General features: G+C 38.3%; 3 protein-coding genes across 3 annotated transcripts in view; 2 read left to right on the top strand and 1 right to left on the bottom strand.

Moving 5' to 3' along the window:
- The window catches only part of LOC5510376 (relaxin receptor 2), a 28,614-nt gene extending 26,802 nt beyond the window's left edge, over positions 1 to 1,812 (top strand). The window contains exon 20 of the mRNA XM_048727924.1: positions 112 to 1,812. Within this exon, the coding sequence (XP_048583881.1) occupies positions 112 to 234 (123 nt within the window). The 3' untranslated portion in view covers positions 235 to 1,812. The remainder of the gene's footprint in view (positions 1 to 111) is intronic.
- Positions 1,813 to 6,953: 5,141 nt separating this feature from the next.
- On the top strand, positions 6,954 to 7,262 carry LOC125562947 (paired box protein Pax-8-like). Its single transcript, XM_048727305.1, has one exon. The coding sequence runs from the start codon at positions 6,954 to 6,956 to the stop codon at positions 7,260 to 7,262; it is 309 nt and encodes a 102-aa protein (XP_048583262.1).
- Positions 7,263 to 7,889: 627 nt separating this feature from the next.
- On the bottom strand, positions 7,890 to 9,160 carry LOC125563107 (the record flags this gene model as incomplete). The annotated part of the gene is made up of 2 exons (XM_048727927.1): positions 7,890 to 8,738; positions 8,782 to 9,160. Coding segments are annotated over 2 exons (582 nt in total), but the record flags the coding sequence as incomplete, so codon positions are not given.
- Positions 9,161 to 14,634: the final 5,474 nt, after the last annotated feature.

Here is a 14,634-nt window from a genome sequence, read left to right on the forward strand (position 1 = left end):
CGATTTATATTACTAATACATCGTCTTCATAGATACAATTAATAATTGATTGAACTTTTATATGCTAATGCATCAATTGGCATTTGATGTGCTAATGCGTCATCTCCATAGATACGAGAGGTGATTGACATGTGCTACTGGGATGCGACCAATTGGAAGCTCAGAGTCTCGGAAATACGACAACAGCTAGAGCAGGCGTGGATCTCAACCAACGATCGGGAAACCCGTGTGTAGAGTGAGCCAGCACAGCAAGTCAGCCTCAAAGATACGTCACATATACAGCATGCGCGAAGCACCGCTATGATGCACTTGTAGTCTGTTAGTACATCTCTTGTCTAATGGCAACTATCAATCAAACGGAAATAAGAAGGTGGCCTACATAATATATAGATTTAGGTGGTGCCTGAAAGCGTACCCACATTGAACATCTTTTTCTGTTGACTGATTGATGTAGTTTTATTTGGATCTGGGTGTCCATGGATCTAGGTGTCGTTAGAATTTTTTAATGAGATTGAAATCTCCAAATTTATTACCGTTAAGTAAATTATAAATTTTATTGGCCCCTCCAAATAGGTCAAGCCCTTATTCAATAATATCGAGTATGCAGTATTTACGCTAAAAAAAACACAAAACCTGGTGTGGAAAAGGCTTTCAAAGTTCAAAGTGTCTTAGTTGACAGAAAATATGTGTCAAGAAAAGTCAAGAAGTTAATTCTAATTTCCCTTTATGGGGGTCTGCCCTGAAGAAATCTTATAAAAGACGAATTATTTGGCAGAGTCGAATACCATTTTTTGGTGTATTGTATTCTAATGATTCCAAAAATATAGTTAGATAGTTTAGAGTACATACTGTAGTTTTCATGTACCGCTTTAGTAATGATTCCCCATTTATTGGACAGATTATTCAGAAGAATGTTTGGATATTACAATCCACAAGTAGTCCTCCTGTCATGCATTACGTATTGTTGCACCCACCCTTTAGCAAATGGTGGCCTGTTGTTTTCCGAAACTCCGGATCCACCCATTTGCAACTCCAAAACTAATCAGTATTTACGCTAACAAACACAAAACCTGGTGTGGAAAAGGCTGTCAAAGTTCAAAGTGTCTTAGTTGACAGAAAATATTTGTCAAGAGTCAAGAAGTCAATTCTTATTTCCCTTCATGGGGTCTGCCTTGAAGAAGTCTTATAAAAGACGAATTATTTGGCAGAGTCGAATACCAGTTTTTGGTGTATTGTATTTCAATGATTCCAAAAATATACTTAGACAGTTTAGATGACATACTGTAGTTTTCATGTACCGCTTTAGTAATGATTCCCCATTTATTGGACAGATTATTCAGAAGAATGTTTGGATATTACAATCCACAAATAGACCTCCTGTCATGCATTACGTATTGTTGCACCCACCCTTTAGCAAATGGTGGCCTGCTGTTTTCCGAAACTCCGGATCCACCCATTTGCAACTCCAAAAATTAATGAAGTGGAAGTAAATAAAAAATATCTAAGACTACTACAAGTCCTAGATTTCAATTCCTAATTTTAAACCAAACATTTTCACTGATCAATTTTAGATGTAAACAGGAAACAGCAAAGAATATCAATTGCAAAAACAAATAGTAAATGGCGAGCGGGAAAAGGACAAAATGTGACTCTCCTTGAAAAAAAATACTCTTATGGATGAAACAGCAATCCAATCATAGAATTATATAGTTAGACAATTATATAGCTTAGATTCCTTACTGTAGTGTTCATGTATCACTTACTGGTGATTCTAAATCCTCAAGGGAATTAAAATCCACAAATATACATCAAGTCATGAATTGCATAATTATTGGTGCACCCGCGCCTGACCTGCTGTTTTTAAAAACACTCATAGTTATGCTATTCCAAAATGAAATTGAATGGAGGAGAACAAATTGACTAGTAGCAAATCCCCCCAAAGATCCTTGATATTTCTGAAATTGCAAGATCAAGATGTCTGTAGTTTATTTTGGGTGCAGAGGCGAAACAGCAATGAGAATAGAAAAAAAGTCACAGGGAGAGGAAAAAATGAAGAAATGGGGATCTACTTGAAATGATTGATAACAAAATACAACAGTAATGCAATAACTTGATTTAGCATTTACATAACATTTTCCCTTTCCCTATTCTTTAGGTTGCTAGAAAACTGTTTTCATTACAGATTTATCATTGAGAGCAAGTATCTAACTGTAAAAAAAGGTATTGGGCTATTACTGCTGCGTCAGAGTGAAAAACTTTACTACTGATATCTTTAGGACATTGTGGTGTTTTACTTGTTTTACGGATTGTAAACATAATTGTTTTATTTACCAAACCTAAACAATGCGGCTTCGTGTGTTTCGTGCTCACCTAATTAACATGAATTAATGATTGATAGGTGCCAGAAACACTACATTTCTCCCCACCTTGGTAATGAAATAGGGAGCATTGTCTAATCAAATGTCAACAACGTAAAATAGAACTTGCAAAACAAATAAACAACCATCATTTCTTAATGCTAACAGTACGCTGAACGTTATCCGCATATCTTTTTGAAGGTTTTATCTGCCTTTGTGATCTACGCAGGTCGCTTCTAGTAGGGACTGCCTCCTCATCCGGTGTTGTACATCCATCTTCCATCTCAGAGGGTCGTCTGATTCTTTCTGTTGTCTGCTGCCTATCCTTGTCTTCAGATTTTCTGGCACGATTTCCTGCGTATAACGGATATAACTCCGTCGCTGGCCGTGACCATGGATCCTTTCTTATCACGAACAAACAAACGGCTCTGGTTTGAAAGGAGTACTCAACTTGTTCTTTCGCACATGTTTCATCAGTACTGTGTCTACAAGTTTGATATCGCTTGGTCTCACACCTAACCTCCGGTCGGAGTATGCTTTTATCTTGCTCTTTTGTTCTGTGTCTCTCTTCGCCATGCCTCTCTTTTTTTTCCAGGGGTTTCTGCTGTCGGGCTTGTGATGGTGCTACCTCTGACACAGTAATTTAAAGCCTTCTGACCGTATGATATAATACTTCGCTTGACGAGAGATTTGTCGTGGTATATGGCGTCGCACGATACTGTCGCAGAAACTTGTAGAGTTCTTGCTTCCAATTCTTGTGCTCGATGGTAGCTGCTCCCACACATTTCTCGAGGGTCGACATGAAGCGTTCAGTCTCACCATTTGCCGAAGGCCATAAAGGTGTCACCTTCCTGTGTTGAAATCCTAAGTATTCTGCGAAGCTCTTCAACTAAACTCCATTAAAGGGGGGTTCATTGTTCATTTTGATATCATCGAGGATACATTGTCTGGCGAATATGGAATCAAGTTTCAAGATGGTGGAGCTGGCTGATGTAGATGTGACGATCTCTACCTCTGGAAAACGGTTGTATTCGCCGATGACTAGTACAAGTTAGACTCCAAAAGAGAACGGTCCAAGGAAGTCTATCGCCAGCTTGTTCCATGGTGCGCTGGGAAGCGGCGTCATCCTCAAGGGTTCTGTTCGCGGTAGATGACCTTTTTTTAAATATATTTTTATTATCAACACTGTAACATTATACAAACAATACGGCACTATTTCCCTATACAACAAAAAAACTAAATTTTAATACAAAGAATACATGAAAAAAAAAGAACAAAAAAGGGACAAAAACCAAACAACGAAAGTCACTGTTAGAGAGAACGGACAAAGGGAAGGATTGGGCCTCATTCCTTATAATAAAACTCTAATTTATAATTTTCGGATGCTATTGTTTTTTTCTATTTGGAAAATTGCTTTCACCCTTTTCAAGAAGCCATCTCGATATGGTTTTGTTTTGTTCAATCGGATTATTCGATTGACCATTTTATGTTGGAATTCTCGTAATTTCGAATCAAGCGTTACATTGAAAGGACGAAGATAAATATTTTCCAATTAAAAAAATCTGTCGGCGATGCATATTTGAGGTCATTCTGAGCAGTTGGGGGCGTGGCCGATTTTGATACAAAGAAGTTCTGGTGTGGGCTCCTTGCAAGATTTAAAAAAAAGGATTTCGAGTTTGGAGGGAAGGCGTGGTATATTCCAAATAATTGAAAAATTTTATTTCCTGAGAAATACGATGATGCCAATTAAATCATCTTCAAGTTCCCATTACAATCAAAGAGGTCACTTACTTTTATCACTTTCTTATTGAAAATAGATTTAAAAAAGCAGGACTGTTATTCACAAGGATATTTTTATTGTTTCAAACAACCTGATGAAAAATTTGGTCGTCTGTTGTAATAGTAAATGACTCGGAAAAAGCTATAAGACATTCAAAATAGTAGGGTAAGGCTTTAACTGATGAAAGATAATGATAGAAATTGCACAAAAATAAAACAAATTCCACCAACTTCCTTTAAATAACATTGCATGAACGTTTTCCATAAGGCTGTTGTGTTGTCAAGTAACTTTTTAATGGTGATCACTCTTTGTGTTTTTAGCAGGTCTTCAATACTTGGCAATCGTAAGGCCTCCCGCATCCAAATCGTTTGTTATGGCTGATCGTTTGATGTTTTTTGGGATTGTTGCTCCACAGAAAGTTGAAAATAGATGTTTTAATCCTTTTGATATAGTCTGGAGATTCTTAAAGGGGGATAAGATTATAAAGGATCTTAGGCAAAATAAAAAATCTAATAACTTGAATTAGCCCTTATAGTTTCAGACCTTTCCAGCTCCACATATTCATTATTTTAGCAATTGATTTAAGTACTTTATCAAAATTCAGTTGTTTTAACAGGGTTATATCGTAACTAAAGTGAACGCCTAAAATTTTTACTGTTTTGCTTATTTTTGTTTGGTAGATGACCTGGAGTTGCTGCTTGACATGAAGACAGTTTTCGACTTTCTCTTTCACCGCCTTGTCTATCCCAGGGAACAAACCTTCTCTCGGATTAGGCGCTTTGTCTTGACGATTCTTTGGTGCCCTGTATGTGCAAGTTTTATTGCTATGTCTCTCAGCGTGACTGGAACAACGATAAGAAATGTTCCACTGTAAACCAGCAGTTCGTCCTTAACGTTCTTGTATTCTAGCAACTCAGGATCTGATTATCGATTTATCTCAATAGACTTGTTGAGCGACTTGTATGAGATCCTTCTCGGTCGGTCATAGCCTTACGGCGTTGATAGTGATATAGTTAACGTAGGTGTCGGCGATGTTTCGCTGTGTGTTTGCTGGGGCACTAGCCTGTCTGCTCATGAAATCAGCTGGGTTTTTCAGCATCTATACCAGGTCGGTACACAAGTGGACAGTCGTACAGCATGTGTCTGAGCTTCCATCGGTCGATGCGAACTGAGGTAGGATTGTGGCTGTTGCATATGCCCTTGAGTGGCTTGCGATCTGTTGTGATGGTGAACTCAGAACCATACAAGTAGAGACGAAAATATTCTGCAGCCAATATCACACCTAGCATTTCTCTTTCCGTCTGGGAATATCTGGACTCGACATCGCTAAGTGCTCGACTTGCGTACCTGATAGACTTGCCATTCTGTACTAGTAATCCTCCAAGGCCACTCAGCTCCACTCCACAAGGCTTGAAATCGAATTTTGACCCCCAGCTATGCTTCTCGGTAAGATAGCCTGGGGAGGAATTTGCCATGGCGACGCATTCGAAACTATCGAATACGGTGGAACTTTAAAAATGGCGTCGCATGAGTTCACGTTCACGGAAATCAAACCAAATGCTTGGACTTTATAGCAACTGTTTTCATCCTTTTCGTCCGAAATGCTGGAGAAGCTTTTTTAGTGGGCCATGGAAAGGATACTTTCTTTAAAGAAGCAAATAAAAATCTAGTATGAGCTGCACACGACTACGAGACAGACGGCTTTGTTTACGGCCTGAACCTGCTTATTTAGCTTGTAATCTTCATAAAACTGAGTTGAAAATATATATTAAATATAGACTATATATTAAAGTCATCTTTGTGTGTCTATATATTACAGAGTCTTCTTTGCTAGTATTGGATGAACCAGCGATGGACTCTGTGCATAAAGAAGTAGGGTCTGTAGGTTTGTTATTTGAGTTTTCTTTTGCTACTTCTATGTCAAGGGCACTATGAGAAGTACTGATAGTAGCTGAAGACTGTTCTGGCTCATCACCCAATTCAATTACTTCCTGGTGCTAGAGAAACTACTACTACCTCTTCAGGAGGCTCATCAGATGGAAGCTCATCAGCTGGACTACTTTCATGACATTGGTTCAGATATATCAACGTCAGGAAATGATGCAGTTGAGTTGTTAAATAAAAGGGCAGGGATACGTTGCTGACCTGTCATTACTTCCTATTTTGTTTTCCCATAATATATGGCCCTTGATCCCAGCTCTTCTTCAAGTTCTTTTTTCGAAAGGTTTTCAAGTGGTTTACTTTGCTTCTGCAGAGTTTTCCTGCGGCTTACACTTCCACTCATTATTTTGCTTTTTCTTTGTTAGAGTGAAATTAATAAGCAATTCAGCGCATGATCAAGAGAAAAATTCAGAGCACCGTAAATCCCACAGCTTAAACAGAAGTAGTTCGCTCCCTTTTGCTGTCCTGCCTCAAATACTCGTGAAGGCATGTCACCATGACAGAACCTTAATTTCTCGTAGTATGTTCTCATGCTAGCTACAGTGATGCGCGCCCAACGGTTGCCACCAGACAAAATTCCGTGACAAGTTTTTGACAAGGTTTTGACAATTTTGACGGTTTCCGGTTCAGAAAGCAACTGTTCGCTCTAACGCGAGTTTCTTATCCTTTTCCAGTTTCAGGGACCTCGGCTGGGATTATTTATTATTATGGATAGAAATTTGGCTAGTAAGTACTTCAATTTTGCATGTTATTTTGATTACGCACTTTTTGTCCATAAGGTCCGCTTTCTTGCAACAAATATCTAACTTCGCCTAAATCGCCACGGCGGGTTATATGATAATGGAAGATTACTCCCTATTTTGAACAGTGAAAGAATGCTAGATCTCCACCACGAAGAAAATAGTAAGCGTGAAATTGTAACACAGCCACCTGTCAGCCGACCGTATGTTGATAAAGTGGTGAAGCGGTACAACGAAGCCAATGTTTCTATCCTAGCGCCAAAAACAACGCCCGGCCCGCGCAAAATCGACACAGCCGCATCAGAGTTCATAGAAGTCGAACGCCTCATGAAACCAAGTATTGATGGTAAAGAAATACAGCAGAGGCTTTTATTAGATGGAGTACTTCAGCAAAATGATATTCCGCCCATTTCTCAAATAAACAAAGTGTTCCGAGCGGAATGACAAGGAAACGCATGACTGTAATCCCGCGCGAATTAATGATTGCGGATGTTGCGATGAAAATGGATAACTATCTCGCTGAGATTGCAACATCTCATCCAACCAAGCTTCACCTTTTTTATGAAAGCGGGGTAATAAAAACCTCTGGAAATAGAATACATGGCAGTTCCCCTGTAGGAGAGCCTGCATCCGAGGTGCAGCGATACGCCTCCAACGCGAATTTTACAATCAACCTGCTACATTCATTAGACGCACTCGATTTTTATAACATTCTAGATGGCCCTTCAAATGGCATGGAACTAATTCTTTTTTTCGACGAAGCTTTGTAGCTAGAGCGCCAAAATGGAAGTGCGGTTCTTGAACGCGGCGATTGTGTGATCATAGACAATTATGGTTCTCATCATGCACATTTTGTCGAGCCTGTTTTGGAGGATATGCTAACTCAATATGTATTGAAGCTAATTTTTTAGCCCCCATACTCTTCCGATTTCAATACGTGTGAGAATTGCTTCCATATTATCAAAGCTTTCCTACGTCGCAACCAGTTACTGGCGGAGCTCGAAACCAAGATTACAATTGCCGATGGTATACTGGGAATTACTCAACAACAGACATGCTCAATGTTCTATCACGTTGGATATGTTTAGTCAAAAACTTTAGATTACAAGAATTAGGCTACTGAACTTTCAGAAATAAAACAGCATTTTCTTAACTACAATGTATTCTAGTCTGCAGGGCGCCGAGATTTTCTGCGTGTGGTTTCAGAACTAAAAAATCGTACACAGATTATGCCAAATACCCTTTAGAAACATTTAGATTTACATTTCAAACTAAACAGGTTCTTCACTTGGCCGTACTAAAATAACAGTGTCAACCGTACAAACTAGTAAATCTACAGAAACAACAAATTACCGGATTGATCGATATCAATAAAGTCTCCTTGTTGTTGTTGCCATATGCGGAATAAGCTAGCTCATCGTCTTTTGAAGGCATTAGTTCTCTAAGCTGACTGTTTTGATATTGATTAAGGATCAATGGAAGCTTCCAATGGCTGTTCTCCATTCAGGGATCTTGGTCTGTAACGCCCTTTGTAAAATTAAAAGATCCCGGTCTTTCACTCCTGTATTTTACATAGTTCTGACTGCAACCTCGGGTGCATTACTGCAACAAAAGATGAACGAGCGCGTTCTCGCGCAGGCTTTTGAGATTCGTATCTTCTTCACCAATTTGTTTATCAAGTGTCTATATAGCACGCTGCAGTTCTTGGATCTGAGCTTTATGTCATTTTTGTATGCCCTGCCGCATGGCAGTCATTACACATACGCCCACAAACATCAGAGAGTGAGGCGAATTCTCGATCTTGCTGCTGAAGTTTTTGTAGTTCATCTCCAGAAGTGGTAGCCTGCACTTTCAGAACAGTCAAATTATCGTTCATCTCCCGTTGCTTGCAATCCAGCAAGCTCGTTGGCTGTATTGTTGCTGTTGAACTGCCGCAAAGTCCCCGGCCGGCAGATTTTCCCACAGTGTTCTTCATCAGTCGGCAACAAGCCGCCACGAAAAGTAAGTTGTTTCGGCGCTAGTTCGCATCTAGTTGATGGTCCTGGAGCATCAACTCTGCGTACTTTCCTCGGAGCTTGGGAATTCTTTGCTTTGATAAATATTTTCTTATAGATTCGTTTTTCGACAAACTGTGCAGCTCTTATCATGTCCGAGATAGCAAATTGATCCTTCGATGAGATATTCACGAAATCCCCATCCTCATCTCGGTAGCGGATTCTGATTGACTCCGGTTCTAGGTGAGCCAAAGGTGAACAGTTTTTCTTTCTGCTTTGCACAAGACTTCTGTAATTTGGGCTTTCTAGTAAAACAATTCGCAAATCTTTCGCCACAATATTCTTCCTTCACCTGAAGAGCCATTGTTTGAATTTGGAAGTGCAAAGCTGACCTTTGGCACATGTTATAAAGTACACATCCACAACCAAATTTGGCATGGTGAATTACCATAGGAGAAAAACATTAACTGTACAGTCTGTTGCCATGGAAGCAGCAAATGTGCATATATTTGCATATTTTAATATTAGCTAATTAATATTAGCTAATTAATATTAATATATTAATAATCAATAATTAATATTAATATATTAATTAATATTAATATTAGCTTATTAAAATTAGCTAATAAACGAAAATGGGGAAAACTTGTGTAGTGTAATTTGATCTTCGAAGCACATATATTCATTCGTAGTTATTAGCCCCATAATAAATAACCTTTGCATCTTGTCCATCGACCCCGCAACCATGACAACGGTTACCGTGGTAACATAAAAAATTCTATATTTCGCTTAAATTAATAGATGGACCAGTTGCAAGGGCTATTTCATTCTGCGTAATGTCTTTAAACAGATAGATTCCTAAAGATTTCCTTATTTTTTTGCCTAAATGTTCCCCATTTTTACTTTAATGATTCTAGCAAATTAAAATTCAAATTTATGCAATAAAACGCGTTTCCATGACAACAACAATTTCAATTGTTGTAGGTTACCACTATACCAAGCCTTTTTGTAATACCATGTATAATTCGCGAGATATTCATGAAAATCATTTTGTTCCGACTATAAGCCCATAGTAAGCTGAGATACTTAACACTTTCTGTGGAAGTGGTACTTAACTCAGGAATACATTCAATACGAAGGCCACTATACAGAAACTGCTCTTTTAAAATTCAAATTTACGCAATAATACGCCTGGTAGTAATTTATGCAATAAAACGCCTGGTAGTAATTTATGCAATAAAACGCCTGGTAGTAATTTATGCAATAATACGCCTGGTAGTAATTTATGCAATAATACGCCTGGTAGTAATTTATGCAATAATACGCCTGGTAGTAATTTATGCAATAAAACGCCTGGTAGTAATTTATGCAATAATACGCCTGCTAGTAATTTATGCAATAAAACGCCTGCTAGTAATTTATGCAATAAAACGCCTGGTAGTAATTTATGCAATAATACGCCTGGTAGTAATTTATGCAATAAAACGCCTGGTAGTAATTTATGCAATAAAACGCCTGGTAGTAATTTATGCAATAATACGCCTGGTAGTAATTTATGCAATAATACGCCTGGTAGTAATTTATGCAATAATACGCCTGGTAGTAATTTATGCAATGAAACGCCTGGTAGTAATTTATGCAATGAAACGCCTGGTAGTAATTTATGCAATAATACGCCTGGTAGTAATTTATGCAATAATACGCCTGGTAGTAATTTATGCAATAATACGCCTGGTAGTAATTTATGCAATAATACGCCTGGTAGTAATTTATGCAATAATACGCCTGGTAGTAATTTATGCAATAATACGCCTGGTAGTAATTTATGCAATAATACGCCTGGTAGTAATTTATGCATTAATACGCCTGGTAGTAATTTATGCAATAATACGCCTGGTAGTAATTTATGCAATAAAACGCCTGGTAGTAATTTATGCAATAATACGCCTGGTAGTAATTTATGCAATAAAACGCCTGGTAGTAATTTATGCAATAAAACGCCTGGTAGTAATTTATGCAATAAAACGCCTGGTAGTAATTTATGCAATAATACGCCTGGTAGTAATTTATGCAATAATACGCCTGGTAGTAATTTATGCAATAATACGCCTGGTAGTAATTTATGCAATAAAACGCCTGGTAGTAATTTATGCAATAAAACGCCTGGTAGTAATTTATGCAATAAAACGCCTGGTAGTAATTTATGCAATAATACGCCTGGTAGTAATTTATGCAATAAAACGCCTGGTAGTAATTTATGCAATAATACGCCTGGTAGTAATTTATGCAATAATACGCCTGGTAGAAATTTATGCAATAATACGCCTGGTAGTAATTTATGCAATAATACGCCTGGTAGTAATTTATGCAATAAAACGCCTGGTAGTAATTTATGCAATAAAACGCCTGGTAGTAATTTATGCAATAAAACGCCTGGTAGTAATTTATGCAATAAAAAGCCTGGTAGTAATTTATGCAATAAAACGCCTGGTAGTAATTTATGCAATAATACGCCTGGTAGTAATTTATGCAATAATACGCGTGGTAGTAATTTATGCAATAATACGCCTGGTAGTAATTTATGCAATAAAACGCCTGGTAGTAATTTATGCAATAAAACGCCTGGTAGTAATTTATGCAATAATACGCCTGGTAGTAATTTATGCAATAAAAAGCCTGGTAGTAATTTATGCAATAAAAAGCCTGGTAGTAATTTATGCAATAAAACGCCTGGTAGTAATTTATGCAATAAAACGCCTGGTAGTAATTTATGCAATAAAACGCCTGGTAGTAATTTATGCAATAATACGCCTGGTAGTAATTTATGCAATAAAACGCCTGGTAGTAATTTATGCAATAAAACGCCTGGTAGTAATTTATGCAATAATACGCCTGGTAGTAATTTATGCAATAAAACGCCTGGTAGTAATTTATGCAATAAAACGCCTGGTAGTAATTTATGCAATAATACGCCTGGTAGTAATTTATGCAATAATACGCCTGGTAGTAATTTATGCATTAATACGCCTGGTAGTAATTTATGCAATAATACGCCTGGTAGTAACTTATGCAATAATACGCCTGGTAGTAATTTATGCAATAATACGCCTGGTAGTAATTTATGCAATAATACGCCTGGTAGTAATTTATGCAATAATACGCCTGGTAGTAATTTATGCAATAAAACGCCTGGTAGTAATTTATGCAATAAAACGCCTTGTAGTAATTTATGCAATAATACGCCTGGTAGTAATTTATTCAATAATACGCCTGGTAGTAATATATGCAATAATAAGAAAGAGAGAAGGACCTTCTTGTTTCTCTATTTTTCGACAATTTTGATGATTTATTGACGAAAGAAAGCCACAATCATGCCTAAGCCCGAACGGGGAAACTTTAGCACTCGCGTAAAAAGGGGAGAAAACTATTTCTATATACGATTGAGATGTTTTTTTTCTGCTGTAAAACATTGTACTTTTTATGCTACAGATACCGTTGCATACGTTTCTGATAACAAAAAGACCAAGTTTTTACTTACTTGCACCGTATCTTGACTCATTTTCTGGTTTGTCGGGAGCTCCGTGAGACACGTCCGCACGCTTTGAAGTCTCGACTCAACTGATTTGATTGACAGATTTTTCGGAGGAAACAAGGGTCCCTTTTATAGCGCGCGCGAGTGTTAGAGTAGTATAGTACTTGGCGGTTTCAGCGCAGCGCAAAAACCAGCCGAGCCTATACTACTCACCAGCGTATGGTATCATATTCTGGTATGATTATATGATAAAGGATTTTGATGAAGCCACGTGATAAAAGATTTTGCTGAAACTATATAGTATCATATTGTGGTGAGACTATATGATACAAGATTTTGGTGTCAGCTATTGAATAAATTACTGGAACTATATGATTTCATCATTTCGTGGAGTCCGTGCGGTGTGTGCGGGTCTGATTTTATAATGCAATCATATGGTAACAGCTGCTTCGTGACATTGTGGGAATTTTAATTCTTGGGAGCGAGTCAGGGGATTCACCGCGGGCGAGTGTGAACATGTCTATTGTATTCGGATATAGGGGATTCCCCACTACGTCATACATTCCACTCTTCCCTAACAATCGAGCTCTCGTGAGGCAAACACGAAAGCTAGCTCCAGACTCGCTCTTTGTTAGGGAACTCTGGAATGCAATCTATTGTTCTCCACGTGGACAGTGATTGTGTGTTAATTAGTGACACGTGGACCGCTCGTGGTTAGCTTTGTGTTTATAGTCGACACAGCTGTTTCACGACGTCGCATAAAAATATAATCTCTTGAATTAGTATATAGAATGGATTGTAATACAGGGATCCATATGGCGTTGGAGGAGGATGGATATTACGACTGTCCATTTTGTGATCTAAGGATAGCGGAGTACGTGACTAAGGGAGAGTCGGAGAGGTTTGAGGCATGTTGTGGTAGGCAGGATATGGTGAATGACAATGAAGCTAATATGTGTAAAAATTGTGGTGTTCACCATGGATACGATTATGCCGTCGAGTATGTTGATTATTACGAGAATATGTACAGGGTACGTAGGAAGTCAGTGTACCATCGGAAGTACCATTTAGAAGATGTGCTGTTTGATTTTGACTCAGAAAGGAATAAGCATGACCTACTCAGGACGTTCAGACTAGTTGAGACGGCTATGAATAAATTATTTACTAGGAGACGATATATTCAGAAAAAGTTCATTCTCTACAAATTTTTTCAATTGAAAGATGAAAATCGGGGTATGAGGCAATGTATAAAATATATCAGTCCTTGGACACTGAGGTATTATAAGAAGTTGTGGAAGCAGGTTTGTGATCATCTAGGATGGACGTACATTCATGGTAGTGAGTTTATAACTAAACGTGGGGAGACGAAGTGATCATCAACTTTCTCTAGAGATATGTATATGCTTCCTATATGGGGTCTTATCATAATAAAACCTTATGCTAAAGTTTTGTTTAGTTTGTCTCTCATTTCTACCATAATCTGTTCTCGGATATGGTCCTCGCTTGTTTTTTCTCTCAGCTGAGGTGAGCGTTTATATACCTTTTCCCGCAATCGACTCTCTCATTTCGTTTTTTTTTCCGCCTCTTTGATTATGAGATTGAATTCGTCTGAGGATATTTGGTTGTCGGTCAACGCTTTACTAATGAGATCATCGATTGAACTCAACTTAGATTTAGCTAGCATCACGTTATCTGCGTGTTTCTGTTCATTTGTCGATAGTCTCTTAGAGACTGATGCTGTCACTGTTGAAACAATAGCACTAGCACCTGACAGAACCCCTAAAGGTACAGCCACAGGGATCCCAACCCCAGTCAATCCAGTCCCCAATGCCCCAGCTGATAGGGCTACTGAGAGGGAACCCGACCCGATAGCTATTTTGTTTATAATCGACCGTGACTTCGCGTACTTCTTCCTAACTCTTTGGTGGTGTTAGAGGTTTGCGCTAATAGAGTTCTTAATAGAGCAGATTTGTTGTAGTCTGAAACTTTTACCATTGTCTTCCTCGGTTGGGATGGTTGGGTAAATTTGGCCACTTCTCTCATGTGGTCTTGCTCCGTACATGTAGTCCATATCATATGGTTAGATAATCTCGATGTACGTTTCTTGTTTTTGGCTATCGTACATGTATTCTACATCGCCGGATAGCTCCTCGCACATTACGTTGCTGGTAAAAAGCGCTGGGTTAGCACTCTTCTCGGTGTTAATGTGTAGGACGGTTCCATTAGCACCCCATACGTAAAGCATGTACCTCACAGCTGAGAGTGTTTGAGGGTTATCAAATACTACACC

This window comes from Nematostella vectensis, chromosome 5 (assembly GCF_932526225.1).
Source record: "Nematostella vectensis chromosome 5, jaNemVect1.1, whole genome shotgun sequence".
Classification (NCBI taxonomy): domain Eukaryota; kingdom Metazoa; phylum Cnidaria; class Anthozoa; order Actiniaria; family Edwardsiidae; genus Nematostella; species Nematostella vectensis.